Below are 21,557 nucleotides of genomic sequence, written 5' to 3'. Positions count from 1 at the left end.
TTAATTAATAAAGAATTTATTTGTATGCGTATATAATAATTTTTTTTTAAATGTGAAACATTCTTTCGTATTATAATGAAATTCATGTCATTTTTATATAATGTGTCAGGGTATTTTAAATAAAACAAATTACGTTTTTAAAATTTTTATGTATTTCATTTTGTTAAAATAGTTAGTTATTTATATAATAATATTCTATTTTTACATTAATAAAAGAAAAATGTTATTTTATTTATTTTAATACATTATTTATAAGATTTTTTGGTAATTAGTATCAAACATATAATAAAACTTAACACAATTATTGAAAACTAATTAAATATGTTATTTTTAATTATAAATCTAAAATTGAATATTTTCCATCTGTTTCTAAAGTTAAACATTTGTCATGATATTGTTTTAATGAATCTCTATGACCAATAGAAATATATTGAATATTATTTTCTTTCATAATACTATACATTACATTTTCTGTTTCAGAATCAACAGAATTAGTTGATTCATCTAATATTATAACTTTTGGATTTTTAATTATAGCTCTTATAAAAACTAATCTTTGAATTTCTCCTGGTGTAAGAGTGTTAATAAATTCAATTGATAATTGATCAAAAATGTTGCCAACTTTATCTAATAAATGTTTCATTTTTAATTTATTTAAAAGTTCAAAAATATCTTGACTTTTGATATCTGTTTGAAAACCATCATCAATATTTATTGAAGGAAACATTATAAGATGATAAAGTGAAAATCTTCCAACTGGAAGATATGATTTTTGTGGTATAATTTCAATATCATCAATTGTATATTTTGCTGAAATTTTTCCTGAAGAATGTTTCCATAATCCTGAGAGTATTCTAACTAAAGATGTTTTACCAGTTCCTGATGATCCTCTTATCAATAAATTAGTATTATTGTCAATTGACATTGACATATCTTTAACAATAACTTTACCTTTTGGTGTATTTATATTAACGTTTTCAAAAATATATGATCTTGAATCATTTTTATTTATTTTTTGTGTGTTATTATATCTTGTCCCATTCATATCTTTACATTCTTTTAATAATTCATAAATACGTTGAAGGAAACCAGCCATCTCTCCTGATGTTAATGCTACATCAGTTAATCGGGTAAATGAATTAATTAAATAAATATAAACAAAAGCATTATTTGATATAATTTCTGGTAATACTTTTGGATCAACATTTTTATATGTATGTAATAAAAATATTGGTATATATTGAATACCATATGAAAGTAAACCACCATAATAATCAAAAAAATTTTGCCAAAAATAATTAGGAAACCTCCAGATACATAATAAGAATTGAGTTTTTAATAATTTATCTAAAAAGTTATTACTTTCTTCTTTTTCAAAATTTTGTCCTCTATAAAGAGCAATCTGTTCACAGTTATCTCTTATTGAAACTTCTTTATATCTAAAATTTCCTTCACATTTCTCTACTCTATTTGCCCATTTAGCTAATGGTGATATTAAAACTCTATTAACAATTGTACCAATAATAAAATATGCAAATATCATTCCACAACCATATATTCCAGCTGTTGTGTAAGTTTTATATGTATAATATACAATAACAAAAGGACATATCAAAACTGCTGGAATAATAGTTAATGCTAAATCTTTACACATCTTATCAACATCTTGTGTTATTCTTTGATCAGGATTATCAATATTATTTTGTGAAATAAATAATAAATTATACATTGTCATTCCATTAAAATATGTATTATGAAGGGCATTTGTAATATTTTTTCTAAATGCTAAATATAAACACCATGATGAAAAGTTAACTAAGGCAATTAAAAGACATTTTCCTGCATACATTAATGAACCAATAAGCATAATATGCCAAAATACTCCATCATTTTCATTTAACAAGGCAGAATACATCTGCCCCGGAATCATACCAATTTTATAACCAACCCATTCACCTTAAAAAAAAAAGATATAATAAAAAAAATATTTTTGTAAAAAAAATAACTTACTTGCAACACTAAAAATAAGAGTAACTGTTATCATACATTCTGAATACCAATTACCTTTAAGAAAAAAAGAAGGAGTTAACTTGAAAAGAGCTTTAATAAATCTAAAGTCAAAATAAAAATCTTTTTTCTTTTGCATTATAAAATAAAATATATATAAAATTAAAAGATAAAAAAATTTTTTCCTTTTATACAAAAAAAGTTATGATTAAATATTTTCAAAATCTAACTAGATGGAAAATTCTTAATCGAATATACTTTTTAAATAATTTTTCATATCTTTATGAATAATACTTTTGATTTATTTGCATATTTTATCAGTTGAAATTTTTGATAAAACAAAAGTATCAATTTGCAAATTGATATTATAATAATAAATTATAATTTTTAAAGAATTTAAAAATGGATAATACTTAAAAATTTATAAAATGTACTTTGATGAAATGATAAAATAATTATTTATTACATTTTTTAAAAATATTTTATTGATGTTATAATACATTAAAATTAACTAGTAAAATTGTACTTATATAGATATTAAAACTTTCAATAAAAAAAGTATGATAAATTGATATAAAAATTATGTTTTTTATCTATTTTCAATTTTGCATGTATATTTTCTTGGTAATAGTACATCACTAAAATCACAACTTAAATCTACTGGTCCATTTGGATGAGAAAATTTATATTTTTGAAGGAATGATGTAAAGAATAAAAATATTTCAGCATCTGCTAAACTTTTACCAGCACATATTCTTTTTCCTTTTCCAAAACTCATATGATCATGCTCTATTTTATATGTTTTTTCATCATCATCTAAAAATCTTTTTGGATTAAAAGTAAATGGATCATTAAAATATTTTTCATCTCTATTTGCACCCCAGAAAAATGGTTGTGTTAATGTATCTTTAGGTATAAGATAACCATTAATTATTGTATCTTTTGTACATTTATGTGAAGGAACAAATGGTACCATATTTATGTAACGTTGACCTTCTGAAATAAAAGCATTCATGTATGGCATATTTACTTTATCAGATAATTGTACTAAATTTTCTTTTCCAATTACTCTATCTATTTCTTCATGTAATTTTTCTTGAATATCTTGATGTTTCATTATAAGAAGAATAAACCATTTTAAGGTTGTGGCTGATGTTTCTAATCCAGCAATCCAAAAATCTAATACTAATGCTTGAAGATGATAAGATTTTAGATAACTATACTTTGAATCATTTTCTTTCATCTCTTTCATAACAGCATGTATAAAATTAGTAGGTTCCTCCTCTGAATTATATGTCTTCAAACATTTTTCTAATTCAATATTTGATAATTCTCTTAATTGTCTTTGTACTTTTACTAAACGTTTATATAAAATATCTTTTATAATTGGAATTTTATCAATTGAAGGTATTAATGATAAAAGTTTCATTTCCCATTTAGAATTTGTCTTAATACTTAATTCTAATGCAGAAACAAATTTAAAAAATGAATCACTATTATTATGTGTATGCATATAACCAAATAAAATTGAATTGATTATATTACCAACTGCCAATTGAATTACTTTATCAATTTTAACATCATTTTTATTTTTTAAACTTTCTAAATAATCCCAAGAATCTTGAATAACAAGGTGAATCTTATCTTGCATTATTGTTTTACTCATTCCAAAATTTCTTAATATTTGTATTGATAATCTTCTTTGATCTTTCCATTCCTCTCCTTCAGACATGATAACACCAGCATTGACATTTTCATGAAAAGTCTTTTCAGGAAAACCATTAACATTTCTTCCAATAAAATGATCAGCATTTTTTTGAAGACTTTCATCTATTGAATCATAATCAGCAAAAACAACCTGAGGATGTGGGATCCAAATTGTAAAAACATTACCATAAATTTTTTTTTGTTCATAAATCCATAAATGTAATTGTTTTAAATCAATTAAATATAAATTTCCAATAAAAGGTAATGGTAACGGTCCTGGTGGTAGTGATTTTACTTTTTTATAAAAATTTATTAAATATAGTATAAGTAAAGTTATAATTAATACTCCAATCATAGTTTAATTTTTTAAATGATACTTATCATTATTTTCATCTCTTTTATATTTTCTTTTAAACTATACTTTTGATTTTTAATCATCTTTAAAATTAATTGCGCATTATTTTTTCTAACGTTTTTGTGATTTTAACCAAATAAAGTGTAATATTTTGTAAAATTCTGTGATATTTAGAAATTAGTTGTGCTTTAAAATGTTTACAAATGATAATTGTAGACTATTTTATAGATAAAAATGTTTGAATATTATATTTTATCAAAAAAAGATGCAATTTTAAGTGACCTTAATTGATAAATTGATTTAACTATTATTAAAAAGTTTTTATTTTTCATTATATGTCATTTGATATCTAAATTCATTTTTTTTTTATCGATAACAATACAACTTTTCTTTTAATAATAAAAACTTATTTTTGATTGATAACAGAAAATTTTTTTTTTATCAAAGTAATAGTATTTTTTTTTCATTTATCATTGTTAAAATTATTGTATTTTAATTATTTAACAAATAATTTTTAAATTTTTTTTTTAAATATTAAATCAATTATAATAATTAAAAAAGACAAATGAAATTCTCAACATTTAATTATGAATGTTAAGTATTTATTAGAAAAAAAATGTTCACTTATGAAAAATTATTAATTGTTCAAATTTGCAAGAAATAAAGATTCTAGTTTTTATGAATCCTTAATAAAAATAAAGAATATTTTTATAACAAGACATTGAAAAAAAAGAATAAAAGAAATATTTTTCAAAACTATTTATAATATTATTATTATAAATAGATTATAATTTTTAAATATATATATATATATAGTTAACTATAAATAACTTATTTAATTCATAAAAAATATACATAAATTTCTATGGAATAATTTCTTTTCATACATTTTTAATAAAATCCCACTCTTAATGGTAACAAATTATATATTAAAAAATTTTTTTTTCACTCCATTTCCTGTTGGCTTAATATATATATTAATATATTAAAGTATACAATAATTGACTTCATATTTATTAATATAGAAACAAACGACTCATCATATCTACCTCATCCCATGTGAAGGTATTAGCCTTAAATCTTCCTTTAAATCTCTTCCTGACCTGGTAAAATTTTGTTAAACACTATTCATTAAATTATAATAATAATATGAAATGAGATACTCTTTCAGTAATTCTATTTATTCAATCATATATTTTTAAATTCATAAGTTTTTGATCACAAATTTTTATAATTTTTATCTTTTACATATTTTTGATATGATTATTAAACTATTTTTGTTATTTATTTTTATACTAATCTTCAAAGATACAAATGGTATGGTTTTTTTTTTAATTTTTTTTTCCTATATTATATTATTATTAAAATAAATATCTTTTTTTTTTGACAATTTATTTTAGAAAGTTTACCAACCTCAGCATGTTTCCGATCATATCCTAATATCAAAATGACATGTGCTGTACCTATTGAATATAAAGTTAATGTATCATTGGAGGAATGCCATACATTATGTATAAATAAAACACCCAGTTGTTTGACACTTCAATATGATTTATATAAAAAATCTTGTCAAGTTTTTAATACACCATCACCTTTTGATCAAACTACAGGAAAACTTGGTATTAAAAATTTAAAAGAAACACCTTTTCGTTTTAGAAGGCAGGTTAATTCTAATTCTGTTGGATCATTTGAATTACAAAAATCATCTCAAGATAATGGTGTATGTGAAATAACAATGCTTCCATCTATTGGATATAGTTTTATTGTTTTTGATCAAGAATGTTATAAAATGCAAATTGAATTTACAAGTGAAGTTAATACACAATTAGAAGTTTTTAAAACAACTAAAAATGATACTACAAATGTTAAGACAAAAAAAGCTATGGGTGTTGGTTTTGTTCAGGAGGCATTTAATAATAATAATGAAGAAGAAGAAGATAATGATACACCACCAAATCCTTTTAAAACAGATACTCCATCACTTATTAATAATGATATTCAAAATTCTTTTAAAACTTTTTCAAAAGTAAATTTTATATCAAATGATAATAATGTGGATAATCAAGTTAAAGTTCTTCCTATAATGTTAGATTGTCCTGATAGTAGTAAAGCTAAAATATTAATAACTGATGGTATTGAAATAATTAATCAACAACCAATGATAAGTTTACATTTACCTGATACTGAAAAATGTTTATATTCATGTAGAATAAATTCTGAAATTGAGGGAAGGCGTTTCTCAAGGCAATGTCGTAGTGCTACATATGATAAACTTCGTTCTATATGTTATATATATGATGATTTATTAATACCATCAGGATCATTTGATTATAATCCAAACAGACAAAGTATATATTTTGAAAAAATTTGCCTCCCACAATCTGATATTTCAATTGGTTGTGATGAAGGTTTAATTAAATTACCTCAACATGTTTTATTAGGACATGCTACAGAAATAATTGATGCATCAAGTCAAAATATATGTATAAAATTTTGTATAACATCTCTTCCTAAATATGGATTTAAATGTTCATCAATAATGTATTTTTATGAATTTGATAAATTTAATTGTATTTTAAATAAAGAAAATAGATATACAAAATATCAATTTTTTAGACAAGAATTAAAACAAAAAGTTGATTATATAGAATTACCAACATGTATGTTAAAAGAAAATCAAAAAATTGCTTTATCAAATGATGATTATAAATATACAGCAGATGATACAATATATGATGAAGCTGAATGGGGTGTATGGTCAGATTGTGATAGTAGTATGACAAAAACAAGGACACGTTTACAATGTACAACGTGTATTGTTAAAAGTGAAACTGTTCCATGTATAAAAAATGAAAAAGAATTTAATAAATTTATTGATATGTATGATGATGAGAAAGGCAAACCTACTTGATCAAATAAAATTATGTTTAATTTTTTTTATTAATATTTTTATTATTATTATTAATTTATATATAATGTATGTTTTATTATTTTGTATATGATAGATTTTTAAAATATATTTAATAATAATTATTTTTTCATTTCTTCTAAATCTTCAGGTGTTTCTTCACCTGTTAATAACCAATATGTTTGCATTACACCTTGTCCTTTAACTATAACTTCACCTCTTGGTTCAGTATGATAGCCACCAATTATTTCTGTTAAATATCTATTTGTTTCAATTGATATTTGTATTCTTCCTGGTTTACTATTACTTTCCATTCTACTAGCTATATTTACAGAATCACCAAATAAACAATATCTTGGCATTGTTAAACCAACAACACCAGCTACAACTGGTCCAGTATGAATTCCAATTCTAATATTAATTCTACCATCTTTAATATGAGGAACTCTAAATGTTTTTAAACTTCTTAAAAATCCAAAACTCATATCAGCTATATGTTTAGCATGTTCATTACCATTTCTTACTGGTAAACCACTAACACAAAGATAACCATCACCAATTGTTTCAACTTTAAATACACCATTTTCATCAATAATAGCATCAAATGTTGTATATAGCTCATTTAATAATGTAACAACTTGAAGTGGTGTAGATTTAGAACAAAGTGTAGTAAATGAAACAACATCAGAAAAAAAAATTGTTACTGATTCAAATGATTCTGGTTGAACAGTTTGTCCTAACTTTAATTTATCAGCAACAGTTTTTGGAAGCATTCTATATAATAATATATCAGCTTTCTTTTTTTCTTCAATTAATTCTTTCATTCTTTCTTCAACTTCTTGTTCTAGATTAGATGCATACTGTTCCATAATTCCAAACATATGATCCATTAAATTTTCACCTTTACTTGAATGTATAGATTTAAGTAAACTTTTTATAGTACTTGTTTTTGGTCTTTCACTAGGATTTTCACTCCAACAATCTCTTATTAAATGAAGTATTGATGAATTAACTTGAAGTCTATCATCAGGAACTAGTTTAGGTCTAAATAAATTTAAACCCCCCCTTTTTACTTTATATATTATATCATCTTCATTTTCTTCTATTTCATCTAAATTCCATGCTGTTTTTTGATTGATAACTTCACTCATTATAATAGCAAATGAATAAATATCAGCTGTTGGTGTACCATTTAAACTAGGATCTCTTAAAATTTCTGGAGCCATCCATAAATTTGTATGTTGACTTTTTGTTTCATGAAGTTGTAAAAACTTTGGTCCATATCCAGATATCTTAATTTGCCATCTTTCATCAATTAGGCAAACTTTTGATGTTAAATGTCCATGATAAGCTAACATTGAATTATCATGAATAAAATCTAATGCACTAACAATATCTTTTATTAAACAATAACAAAAGAAATCATCCATTTGAGTATTTTGTTGTTCAATGACATCATATAAACTTCCTCTGGAACAATATCTCCAAATAACAATAAAACTTATACTATCAATTGACATACCAAGAAGTTTACATAAATTATCATGATCTAATGATCTTAAAAATCTCATTTCTTTACATTCTTTATCACCAAGTTTTATTCTTATATTACTTTTTCTTCCAACAACATTTTCATTATTCCATATATAAAAACCATGAGAATCTGTATCAACTTTTGAATCAATAGTTATTTTTGTTGATGTACTACTAACACCAGATTGAAAACTTCTTGTACTTTTTGTTAAATTATCTTTTTCTCCAGGTTTTGTTAATTCTATAAATTTTATTTGCCACAATAAATTTTGTCTCTCTCTTTCTAATTTTCTTTGATAAAAAACATATATAATTGTAAATATTACTGATAAAATAATTAATATACCAATTACAATTAAAACAATTATCCATGATAAATTTTGACTAAAAAAACTTGGTTGACAATCACTACCATCAAAATTACATTTTGGTATTGCTAATGGTCTTACACCACCCCAATTTTGAAATATTTTTTTATCATCACTAATAACAGATGTATATGATGTTTGATTATAAGTTATTGATATCATAGCAATTAAATTAACATTATAATTATCACCTAATGTATATACATAAAATGTTGGATCTCTACTACCATTTTGATTTAATGATACTTTTCCAGTAAAACCTTGAAATGTTGTTTCTGCATTTTGTAAAAATTTATTTCCATCATTTGTAGCATTTGGTGTACCAGATTCAATTGATTTTACTATACCTCTAAAGTATGCCTGTATACCATCAGCTAAAGATGCTGCAAACTCTGACATAGTTAAATTAGTACAATTTTTACAATTAAATGGTTCCTGTTGTATGGCAATTTTAACATCATCTAAAAAAGATGTTAAAGAATCATTATATGGTTGAAGATCAAATATTATAACATGTTTACAAGCTTGTTTAACATTATTAGCAACAGTTTTATTTTCTGGAACATCCCATAATAGTGGATTACCAAAACCTTTTTTCCATGTTTGAATAAAAATAAATACATACTCATTCATATTAACTATTAATTGATTAACTAAATTTAAAAATCTTATTTGTGTATCAATATCATCAAAACATGATACAATTATTCTTGCTGTTACATTCATTCTTAGTATAGCTGTAGCAAGTTCATCATCATTATATAATGATATACCTCTTTTATATATCATTGATAATTCAGGTAATGCATAAACAGCTAAATCCATATCAGATTGAATATAAGCACAACCAGATAATGGATTTGCAGTTGTATAAGAATAAAAAAAGGCAAATTGTCTCCATCCAAAATTTAGTAATAAAGCTGAAACAGCACTTGCAAAATTACCTGTATCAGCAGAGACTAAAATTTGTGTAGAATATTTATCAACTTGTGATAAATCAGATGATATAACTTGTCCAAATATAACTTGAGGAAAATTATAATATGTTGTTAAAGAACCAGATTGTGCTGCAGCATCTGAACATGCTGGACCAATAATAACATCAACTTTATCATCAAACATTAATTTAGCTGTATATCCAGATGCCAATGCTTCATCACAATTATCATAATACCATACTACATCAACAATTGTATCTTGAGGAATAACTTTATCTTCTTTACTTTTATTAATAGCTATAGGTATAGCACCAGCAACTCTATAGAAATCAACATTAGCTTCAAGAATAGGATCATCTGTATGTGGTATTAAAAAACCAAGACTAAATTTTTTAGGTATTTCATATGTTAAAATAGATAAAGTATAGGTAAATAATAATAAAATTATTATTTTCAACATTATATATATTATATTTCTAGTTTATGATAATAAAAAAATAGTTTATATAATTAAAGTATTATTTTAATCAACTTTTATATATAAATATTAAATATTAAAATTAGTTTTAAATAAGAAGCCATTATTATTTTGTTATTTAATAAGTAATATAACAATTTTAAAATAAAAACATTATAAAATTTGTTATACTGTTGATGAAAAAAAGATGAGATCAAATATTATATTATTAGGTTTCAAACAACATTTTATAAAACCATTTCATATAGTATGGTTTCAATTTTTAACAGTTTAAAAAATAAGAAACCTTATTTTTTAGTTAAACTAATGTCTCTAAAGATTTTGTTGTTTTATCAAAACCTAATAATTGTTTAAGAACCTCTTTTGCTGTTACTTTATCCAATGTTTCAGTTGTCTGGCATTCAACATCAATAAACATAGGAAATGGTATCATTTTTAAATCATCATCTAATCCTTTCCATGTCCTTTGATATTCTAATACATTATTTGTAGTTTTAATATCATCTTCCGATATCTCTTTTGAAGTACCTTTATTTATTTTTTCATTTTCTTCATCAATACTTGAGTAAATTGGAAGTGTACTCTCTTCAGTTGATGTTGATAATTTTTTCATAATCATAATATTATTATACAATTCACCATCAAACATCTTATCCTTTAAACACTCCTAAAAAGTTTTATATATATATAAATATTATTTTTAAAATAATAAAACATACAAAAGGCATTATTTCTTGTTTATAAATATTTCCATTATCAGATTGTCTTTTCAATCTTTCTTTTTCAATAAATTCATATCTTCCAATTAATTTATCAAGGTCTATAATATCAAATAAGTTAGAATCACTATTTTCATTATCATTTCTATAACTTCTACATTGTAAGAAACAATGAATACCAGCTAATAATAAAATTAATGAAATAACAATACACAATGAGATAAAAAAAATAAAAGCCGATTCTGAAGCTGAAAGCATTTCTAAAAACAAAATTTTAAATAATTATATTAAAAAATTTTTAGAAAAAAATAAAAAAGAAAATTTTATATAAATAAATAAAATAATAATTTTTGTTTATTGGATTTAAATTAACAATTAGATTTTTTATTAATATATATTTACTATTTGTAAAAATTAAAAATGATGCTTTTTTTTTAAATAGAACTAATAATTTATATATATATATATATTTTAAAAATAATTTTAATTAATAAAACTAGTATATAATTAATATATCATTGATATTATTTATAAAAATATATAAAAAAGGAATTAAAAAACTATAACTATTTTTTATAGTAAATATAAACAAATAATTTTTTTTTATATTGTTTTAACTTTTTAATTTATTAGAAGATTATTTATAATTTATGTAAAAATAATATTTATTATGAAAAATGAATAAATAATATATTTATGATACATTAAAATAGAATTTAAAGACAAAAATTTAATATATAAATATAACCTTGACATGATTGATTATAAATACCAATGAAAAGAGAAAAGAACTTTTACTTACTTATTGTAAATAAAAGAATTTTTTCATTGTCTTTATATAAAATAAAAATTTGTTGTTAATAGGATAAAGAATTAATAAAGTATCCATAAGGATATATGAAGAATATCTGGTTTATTTTATAAATGACAGATGCTACTATAAAGTTTTTAAGAAATATGCCTATTATTTATTATAATATAAAAAATTTTTAAAATTTTTATACTTCTTATAAAGTTTTTAAATATTACTGATAGATTGTAATTATAAATAATGTCATATATATAAATATATATTGCAATTTTATATTAAAAAATTTTAAAACATTCTAGGAATTTGGATTTTTAATTGATAAAATTTATCTATTAAAAATGTATACTTTTGAGATATTCTAGAAATAGAAAAATTTATTGCTTCTTTAGTGTTTCAAAGTTTTGTGATATAATATCTAATAAAATAAAAATTAACTTTTTCAAATACCAATATCTAGAATACATATATTATTAATATAAAAAGTTAATATAAATTTAAAAATGTTACTTTAGTAAATAATTTTTTTGAACCATATTTAGATGTCATTAGTTTATTATTATTTAGATGTAGTAAAGTATATCTGATATATCAAAATTTTATAATATTATTTTAATTTCTAATTAAAATTCTTAGTTATTTTTAGATATTACTGAAATATAAGAATTAATTATTTATACTTATTTAATACAAACTATATTACAGTAATAAAATTTGTTTTTTTATTTATAACTTAAATAAAAATGGTATATTATTATTTTTTTTAGACTTTTATTAATACTTGTTAGTACATTAGATGTTATTAACTGCTTGTGTTTTTAAGATAAAAAAAATGCATTAAAAATGGTATCATAAAAAGTTTAGATGATGTTATTCTTTTAAAATTAAACTATTTAAAATAAACATATTTTTGATTTACCAAAGCAACTGATTTATTTTACCAATAATAAAGTTTTAAGTTTAAAATTAACATTTGTTTTAAAAAAAAAACTTAAAAAAATAGATACTGTAACAATTAAAATTACAATAAATAAATCTACAATTTTTAATCAGTAGAAGTATTAATAGAATCATATTACATCAAAAAGAAGAAGATGCTTAAAATAAGTTTCATTTTAAACTATAAAATTTTTGATTATACAATTCTAGAAATTTAATTTTTCCATCACATTAAACATCAATAATTAATTTTTGAACAAATATTTTCTACATCATAATTTATAATTTTAAACAAAAAAAAATATTTTTAAAAACGTAAAACACAACAGTCAATATTATTTGAATTTTTCTTTATTAAATTTTTTTCTTGTTTCATTGAACTTGTCTTATAAATTAAGATAAACTATTTAAATTAAAATGGTAGTTTTATAAAAAATATTTTACTTCAATAAACGAGATGGTTTATTTTAACATATAAATATTAAAAATATATTTTACTAAAAGTTGGATAAAAAAAATTCATTTTTATAGTTTAAAATTTAAAAGTATATAATTTTATTTGGTATATTTTGTAAAAATAAATTAATAAGTGTATTTTTTCACTTCTTATATTATCAAAGTTAAATTAAATTAGTTTTAAAAATTCTTCTCATCATTTTTAAGAGATATTTAATTATTTAAAGTTCAGTGTTACAGATAACTAAAACTAAAAATTGCTATTCTGTTTCAATAGTATTATCATTAAATAAAAAATATTTTGTCAAAAGGTTCAAAGTTGTTCATTCCATGCTTATACAAATCAGTATCACTTTTCTGAATATTTTTGGGCACTTCTTCCAGAAATTTTTTTTAAATCTTGCTTATAGTTGAGAAATAAAGTATTTCAAGTTTAATCCAAATATTAGAAAGTTAAAAAGAGTAATTTTTACAAATACTTAAAAGTAGGAATCAAAATAAACTTCAAGAAAAAAATTGATCAAATTATAAATTGAAACATTTAAAATAATATTAATTAAATCATACTATAATCTAGTTTCTAATATTGCTTTATCATTTATCAGCAAAGATGTCAAAATTTTTAAAAATATAAAATAAATTATGATAAATAGAATGGGTAAATTTTCTTTTATGTTAAAATGTCATTAACATTGACAAATATTATATTTGATTTATTAATATTTTTTAATGCCCATATGATTAATAAATAAAAGTTTATATTAATTTTCAAAGGACATTCTTGAAATGTAATTAATTTGTCAAGTACAATAACTTTAGAAAAAAAAAAAATTCTACCTCAAAAATAAACAAAATGATATTTATAGAAAAGATTCTACTTTACAATGTAGAATGTTTTATTTTTTTTTCAAAAATTATTAAGCAACATTCACTTAAAAAATACAAAAGTATTGAAAACTTTTTAATCAAAATATTTTCAAAGTTGTTATATATTTTAAATTAATTTTCAATTAAAATTTATGAATGGTACGTTAATTAATTTAAAAATTTTTCTGATTGATTAATTTTAAGAAAAAATATTACTTTACTATATTTTTTAATATACATTATTATATAAAAAAAAAATTTAATTATAAAAGAAAAGATATTCAAATTAAGAATTTATAAAAATAAAAAATAACAAATTAATTTAATATTCATTTTTCTATTTTTACAACTGTAACTTTAAAAATATGAGTAAATATAGTGGTAAAAATAGTGTGAGAATGGACGTGGAGGTAGTAAATACACCAATTAAAACTGATAACAAAAAAGGCCCAAAGAAAAAAAATGCATCTAGATTAGATAGAACCCAATATGAAAAAAAAGAAAGTGTATGTTTTAATTTAAAAAGACAAAAAAAAGTAGGAAATAAATCAATTGATCCTGCTGCAACACAAGCAGAAGATATACCTCCTGACAAAAATGACAACATTGAAATTGAAAATGATAATGCAAAATTAAAAACAACAATAATTGGAGTAACTGATATAAAACATCAGACTATATCAACAATGACTAAGCCAAATATAATTTTAAAAAAAAATTCTAAATCAGATGAGAATATTAAAGTTGAATTTTCTGCAAATTTTCAAAAAACAAAGTCACAAAAATCTTCTGTAAATCGATTGAAAGAAAAAGAAGGTAATCAAAATGAAACACTAGGTAATATTCCTTTAATATCATCACCAAACTTATCTGTAGAAATGTTACAACAACTTGAAAAAGAGGAATGGTTTCATGGAATAATGACAAAAGATGACATCAAAGATCTCCTTTCAACATCAGGAAGTTTTTTAGTTCGTATTGATATAACAAATTCTAAAGAAAAAAAAATAATGTTATCATGTAAATGGAATAATAGGAGAATTCATTTTGTTCTTGAAAATAAAGAAAATCAAATAATACTTTTTGAACATAAAAGTAATTCAATATCAGAATTAGTTAATAGATTAATGACAAATAAAATTCCAATACATAATGAATTTAAAGTTATCCTTCAAAATCCAATACCACAACAATCATGGGAAATTAATAAAAGTAATTTAACATTAATTAAAAAAATAGGCCAAGGTACATTTGGTGATATTTGGAAGGCTAATATAAAAATAAATAACAGTCAATCAAATACACTTGTTGCTGTAAAAATTCCAAAAACAAAAAATGTTGATAAATATATTGAAATAGTAACAGAAGCTATATTAGAGGTAAAATCTATGAGAGTGTTTGAACATGAAAATATTGTCAAATTTCATGGTGCTTGTTTTACCTCAGAACCTATATTATTTGCCATGGAATTATCAGTATTTGGATGTTTAAGAAAATATATCAGAAGAAGGAAAAATATTAGTGATAAAGATCTCCTTAAGTTTGCTATTGATGCTTCGCTAGGTATATCTCATGTTCATTCGAAATATGGAATACATCGTGATATTGCAACAAGAAATTGTCTTCTTTTTCCAAATAAAGTTGTAAAACTTGCTGATTTTGGACAAGCTATTATATTAAAAGAAGGTGAAAAAGAATTTAAACTTGATAGTAAAGATTCATTATTACCTTTACGTTGGTTATCAGCAGAAACATTAAAACATTCTATTTTTTCATATAAAACAGATGTATATAGTTTTGGAATTCTTCTATGGGAATTATTTCATAATTGTAAAGAACCATTTGAATCATTAACTATGGTTGATGTAATTTCAGGAGTTCGCCGTGGTCTCAAACCAAAATCACTACCTACAGTTCCACCAGAAATTGTTGATCTTATTGAAAATAAATGTCTGCAACTTAGTCCAGATAAACGTCCACCAATCTCAGAAGTTACCAATATAATGAAAACTATTTATAATAAAATGCTAAAAAAATAAGCAAATTAATAAATTTTTCTAAATTGAAAAAAATAACATCAATATTTAGTCATTAAAAGTACTTATTAATCATATTATTCATTCGTAACCTGTAAATAAGCTTAGAGACAATAAATTTATTAAACATTATAAAAAATTTTTTTTCTAACATAAATATCATGAAAAAAATATAATGTGAAAAAAAAATTTTTTTCTTTCAAAATGAATCAAAAAAGTAGAATGGCTTAATGTAATATTTAGAAAAGATTAATACAAAAAAAAAGTAAAGAAAATTATGTTAGTAAATATCCAAAAAAAGGTAATTTTTTTTTTAAATTTTACTTTAATGTAGCTTAGAAAAAAAATATAATCTTCAAACGTAAATTATCTTATATTATCAAAGCAAAATACATTTTTGCATGTTAATATTCTGCAAAATTTTATTTTTTTATATAGTTGTATTTAAATTTTTTAATAATAATTTTTATATATAATTAAAATTATTTATCCAAAAATATATACATTTATTAATTTATGGTTATGCTAAATGAAGAAGAGTATTGGATTATTAAATCAGTTTGTACATTCAGAGAATTCGATGAACCTTCACCTCCAAATTTCGATGGAGAAAAATTTTTTAAAAGTATGTTTTCTAGAGAATAGTTTATATAATATATTTTAGAATTAAGAAAAGAAATGGCTGAAGAAAATAATGAAAATTTGATTATTTTTAATGAATTTCCTTCATCTTATGATGAGATTCTTGGTGAAAAAAATTCTCAAAATAAAAACAATAAAATTATACCACCACCCATTGCTAGTGAAAACACATCAAAAGTAATTTCTGAATTAAAGGATAATCTTAATACATCAAGTAAGATACTTCCTTCATTGATTAAAAAACAAACGAATACAATAAAATGTTCATCTTCTGAATACTCTAATACATCTTCAAAAAAAGTTGTATTACCAAGTTCGTTATACAAAATACCATCAGCATTAAATGTAAGGCAACAAAAATTAATTGACATGACAACATCTATTACTAACAATTTTTGTAAAAATACATTTCCTATAAATAATCAAAATGTTAATACTACAACAAATATAAATGGAAGAATTTTAAATCCATCACTAAGAAGATCATATTCATTTGATAGATCAGTAAATAGATATCCATCCTTTATTCAATTAGATAATCATAATAAAGCAGTAAAGATGAATCCAATTAAAGCTACAAAACCATTCTTAAATAATGAATCTGATCTATCAAGACATAAAAGATTTCAAATGAAAAGATCAGCATCTATAGGACCAGATTTAAAACCATCATTCTTAGGTAGTAAAATAAGATCAACAAATTTTATTAAATCAACAGCAAATGTTGTAACAGAAATAAAAAATACATATAAAATATCAAACGATAGAATTAGAAATGTCGTTGAAAGATTAACAAGGCAAAAAGGACAGCCTAAAACTAACACATAAATATTATTAATTATTATTACTAGAAACTTATAATAAAATTCAATAAATAAAGTTTATATTTAAATTGATTTAATTTATTCTAATGTTTTAATAAAAATAATATTATCATTTGATATAAAAAATATTATTTTATATATTTTTTAATATTATTTATTAATATCATTTAAATTTTAATTAAACTCAAATTTGTTAATAAAAAAATTTTTTTATAAGATAAAATTGTTTTAAAAAGAAAATTTTTATGATGGTTGACAAAGATAATGTAGTTTCATATGTAGAAAAAACCAAAAATGGCTTTCCAGTAAATGCTACACAAAGATCATTTATAGAACAAGATAATGATAATTTTAAACTTAAAAAAACAACATTTGAACTAATATCAGAGACAAGAAGTATACAATCATACAAACAACCAACAGTGAATGCCAAATCACCACTAATTCCATCTAATACAATTACCATATCACCAAATGACAAAAAAAGCTGTGAACATAATCTAATTCAAAAAAATGATAAAAAAAATTGTATATCAATAAATGATAAAGAAAATAAATTATGTAGTCAAAATAATAAAGATAATCAAACAAATTTTATAAATACAAAAAATATTGATATTCATGTTAGTGAAGATAAAATAAAAAAAGATAGAAATAGTACAATAAATGGTGTAGAAAAAATAAAAGTTAAAAAAAAATTAGATGCAAATAAACCTAAAGCTGCAGTAAAAGGACCATTTGAATTAGATAAGGAAACACTTATTAATGGTAGATTTGTTATAAAAGAAAAAATTGGTTCAGGTATAACTTTTTTTTTGCTATATATCAAAAACATTTTTGAATTAAAATAATAAATATATAAAAATTTTTTTAGGTGGTTGTGGTGCTGTTTACAAATGTTTTGATAATATAAAAAAAAATTATGTTGCTTTAAAAGCAGAAAAAAATATAGATGATAAGGGGTGTGTATTAAAATTTGAAGTAAAAGTACTTAAACATTTAGATGGTAAAAATAATATTGTTCAATTAGTAAGTTATGGTAAGAAAGAATCATTTTCATGGATTGTATTAACACTTCTTGGACATAATCTTTATGACTTACGTAAAGCATGTGATAGTTTCTCTTATTCAACAATTGCTAGAATTGGTATACAAATTTTATATGCATTAAAAGAAGTTCATGAAGCTGGTTTTATTCATAGGTATAATAATTTTTTTTTTGAATTTATATTTTTAGAGATGTTAAACCACAAAACATGGCCATTGGTGGAGTGGTAACAACAATAAAAATAATACATCTACTTGATTTTGGATTATCAAGAGGATATACTATCATTAACAATCAAGTAACTGTCATAAGAGAAAAAAGAAATAATGTTTTATTTCGAGGTACATCAAGATATTGTAGCATAAATGCTCAAAAAAATATGGAGCAAGGTAGAAATGATGATCTTTGGTCTTTATTATATGTTTTAAGTGAATTTATTCAACCACTTCCATGGTCAAAATTTGGTAGAAACAAACTAAGAATTCTTCAAGCCAAAGAAAATATTTCAACTAAAGAATTATTTCCAAATTTTCCACAAATAGAAATAATATCGGATTACTTAGATACTCTTAACTATTACAGTAGACCAAAATATGGAATAATTTTCAATGTATTAAAAGTAAATTTTTATTTTTTATTTAATAGATTATTTAATATTTATAGAATATGCTTCTTTCAAAAGGAGGTTATATGTCAGATTTATATGATTGGGAAATTGAAGGAGTAGTAAAACTTCCAAAGGAATTTCTTAAAGAAATAGATATAGTAAGAAATGAGCTTGAAAGCAAAAATAAAACTCCTTTAGTTAGCCATATTTCGAAGGATGCACAAAAAAGTAAAGTATCTATGGAATCTAAAATATCCAATAAAAATAATTCAATTTATAAGATGTTAAATAATTTAAATGAATTTTATATATATGAAAAATTCGCAACTTCAAAAACGCGTTTTTAAAAAAATAATTAAAATATAAGATGTTATACTTTCATAATAAAATTAATTACTATATCACAATAAAATATACAATAAATTTTACAAAGTAATATTTTCTATTTTTAATAAGATTTCAATAACTTATATTAGTTTTTTTTAAATTAAAAATAATACTGCTATATTGTAAGCCAATTTATTGAACATAAATTTTTTAAAATTAATCTCAATGCAAATCATGAATTTTAGTGGAAATATTAAAAAAATGGTAACATAGAATATTTTAAAAGCTTTTCTTTTTTTTCTTAAAACTTACTTCAAAATTAGAATATAAAAAACTATTTTCTGCAATAAATTTTAAGGCATTTTTCATTTAAAATATACGCCAAAATTTTTTTATATATCTAACTATTCTTGGTATATAAAAAAATGATGACAAAGAGTTAAGCGCGCAAAAATATCACTTATCATATCTCAAGACGGGTTAACATTCAGAAAATATTTTCAACGTAGACTATGTTTAAAAACTTATAAGAAGACCAGCGCATCTAATTTCACGTTTCTACGATCCCATTTACTTGAGTTATGAGCATGTGCTTGAAAACTTTTATCAAACTACATTTCTTATCATATCTCAAGTTAGAGACGTCCTACAAAAATAAAACCTAGTTTAATGAACTTGTCGTAAAAAAGTGGTCTAGAATCGTCTATTTAATTTTAAATAATTTCATTGTATCGCAAAAGGCGATTTTTTTCAAAAAATATTCCCCACTTTCGCCTCTAACTTTAAGTGATCATAACTTCTGAAGTTTTAATTCTAGCATAGCCTTGATTATATTAGAAATTCATCATTTTTCAAGGGCTATCGAATGAATATAATTACGTTTCCGAATTCGAAAAAAATGTTTTTTTTTATCCAACAAAATAAATTATTGCACAATTTTATAAAACTATTAATGTTTAAAAAGTTTATTATTACTTTACTATAGTTTTTTGATAATTTAATAACAGATTTACAATATTTATTCTTTATCAAAAAACCAAAGCTAGTATCACGATATTGTAAACAATGTGGATGAGAAAAAATAACAAAAATAGTACTTTTTTAATAATTTACATTTAACTATTTTCAGCTTGTAATAAAAATAATATTAGTAGAATAACTCCACTATAATAAAATATAAAAAAATAAAAATTTTAAAGACTTAATGTCTTTGAATCGTTGTCCATCCATCGTCATCAACAACTTGCTTAGGTTTTTTATCTTTTTGTGGTTTATCTTTTCCAATTTCCATTTCTTCATCTGAGCTGTCATCTGTACTACCCTCATTATCACTATCTCCCTCTACTTTCCTTTTAATATTTGAATTTTTGCTACGTTCCTGAATAACTTTTAGTAGTTTTTGAATAATTTCATTTATTTGTATTTTATCATCTTTCCTCAAAGCATCACTGTACTTCATAATATTTCTAGCAATAGAAACTGAAGAATCATCTTCAAGTATAACATTAAATTCATCATTTAAGATTGTGTCAATCCAATCAGCAAATTCCATTGGATCTGTGTTGTCTTTATCCATACTGTATTCAGCACATACTTCTCTAAACCTAGAAAAATTTGTATAAAAGAATAAAAACATTTACAAGTCATACCATTCTAACTTTTCTTTTGTTTCATCACCACCAGCATTTTCAGTTACAATAAAATCAATTGTATCCCATACAGTGAATAATTTTTCAATATATTCATTTATAGTTAGAGACATATTTTTTCTAAAATTTACAATAGAAATTTGAATATTAAATATTCGAAATAAACAAGACCCCAATGGTAGAAAGAAACTATCGCTTTAAAAGACAATTAGAGTTTCAGAAAAAAAAGATAATCAGGAATGTAATAAATTTTATTAGATAAGAAGAAAAAGATGAAAATGTACCATCTCATATATATTTTATAAAAATAACCTAGCATCTAAAAGAAATTACAATGGAGA

At 21.8% G+C, this 21,557-nt stretch overlaps 9 protein-coding genes across 9 annotated transcripts; 4 read left to right on the top strand and 5 right to left on the bottom strand.

Moving 5' to 3' along the window:
- Positions 1-334: 334 nt before the first annotated feature.
- On the bottom strand, positions 335-2,146 carry SRAE_1000114500 (ATP-binding cassette sub-family D member 4; the record flags this gene model as incomplete). Its single annotated transcript, XM_024648065.1, has 2 exons — positions 335-1,956; positions 2,011-2,146. The coding sequence occupies 2 exons, from the start codon at positions 2,144-2,146 to the stop codon at positions 335-337; spliced, it is 1,758 nt and encodes a 585-aa protein (XP_024502080.1).
- Positions 2,147-2,596: 450 nt separating this feature from the next.
- Positions 2,597-4,069, bottom strand: SRAE_1000114400 (Cytochrome P450 18a1; the record flags this gene model as incomplete). Its single annotated transcript, XM_024648064.1, has 1 exon — positions 2,597-4,069. The coding sequence occupies one exon, from the start codon at positions 4,067-4,069 to the stop codon at positions 2,597-2,599; it is 1,473 nt and encodes a 490-aa protein (XP_024502079.1).
- Positions 4,070-5,516: 1,447 nt separating this feature from the next.
- On the top strand, positions 5,517-6,980 carry SRAE_1000114300 (PAN-1 domain and Apple-like domain-containing protein; the record flags this gene model as incomplete). Its single annotated transcript, XM_024648062.1, has 1 exon — positions 5,517-6,980. One exon carries the CDS (start codon positions 5,517-5,519, stop codon positions 6,978-6,980), a length of 1,464 nt encoding a protein of 487 aa, XP_024502078.1.
- Positions 6,981-7,099: 119 nt separating this feature from the next.
- Positions 7,100-10,276, bottom strand: SRAE_1000114200 (Atrial natriuretic peptide receptor 1; the record flags this gene model as incomplete). The annotated part of the gene is made up of 1 exon (XM_024648061.1): positions 7,100-10,276. One exon carries the CDS (start codon positions 10,274-10,276, stop codon positions 7,100-7,102), a length of 3,177 nt encoding a protein of 1,058 aa, XP_024502077.1.
- Positions 10,277-10,592: 316 nt separating this feature from the next.
- Positions 10,593-11,271, bottom strand: SRAE_1000114100 (Hypothetical protein; the record flags this gene model as incomplete). The annotated part of the gene is made up of 2 exons (XM_024648060.1): positions 10,593-10,961; positions 11,014-11,271. The coding sequence occupies 2 exons, from the start codon at positions 11,269-11,271 to the stop codon at positions 10,593-10,595; spliced, it is 627 nt and encodes a 208-aa protein (XP_024502076.1).
- Positions 11,272-14,448: 3,177 nt separating this feature from the next.
- On the top strand, positions 14,449-16,122 carry SRAE_1000114000 (Tyrosine-protein kinase Fps85D; the record flags this gene model as incomplete). The annotated part of the gene is made up of 1 exon (XM_024648059.1): positions 14,449-16,122. The coding sequence occupies one exon, from the start codon at positions 14,449-14,451 to the stop codon at positions 16,120-16,122; it is 1,674 nt and encodes a 557-aa protein (XP_024502075.1).
- A 513-nt stretch (positions 16,123-16,635) lies between these two features.
- On the top strand, positions 16,636-17,589 carry SRAE_1000113900 (Hypothetical protein; the record flags this gene model as incomplete). Its single annotated transcript, XM_024648058.1, has 2 exons — positions 16,636-16,744; positions 16,784-17,589. The coding sequence occupies 2 exons, from the start codon at positions 16,636-16,638 to the stop codon at positions 17,587-17,589; spliced, it is 915 nt and encodes a 304-aa protein (XP_024502074.1).
- Positions 17,590-17,833: 244 nt separating this feature from the next.
- On the top strand, positions 17,834-19,587 carry SRAE_1000113800 (Asator; the record flags this gene model as incomplete). The annotated part of the gene is made up of 4 exons (XM_024648057.1): positions 17,834-18,386; positions 18,460-18,787; positions 18,823-19,252; positions 19,297-19,587. 4 exons carry the CDS (start codon positions 17,834-17,836, stop codon positions 19,585-19,587), a joined length of 1,602 nt encoding a protein of 533 aa, XP_024502073.1.
- Positions 19,588-20,768: 1,181 nt separating this feature from the next.
- SRAE_1000113700 (Pre-rRNA-processing protein TSR2 family-containing protein) lies at positions 20,769-21,329 on the bottom strand (the record flags this gene model as incomplete). The annotated part of the gene is made up of 2 exons (XM_024648056.1): positions 20,769-21,171; positions 21,217-21,329. 2 exons carry the CDS (start codon positions 21,327-21,329, stop codon positions 20,769-20,771), a joined length of 516 nt encoding a protein of 171 aa, XP_024502072.1.
- Positions 21,330-21,557: the final 228 nt, after the last annotated feature.

This window comes from Strongyloides ratti, assembly GCF_001040885.1.
Source record: "Strongyloides ratti genome assembly S_ratti_ED321, chromosome : 1".
NCBI classification, from domain to species: Eukaryota; Metazoa; Nematoda; class Chromadorea; order Rhabditida; family Strongyloididae; genus Strongyloides; species Strongyloides ratti.
Note: the sequence above shows the minus strand (reverse complement) of the source record. Positions and strands in the feature narration are given on the sequence as shown.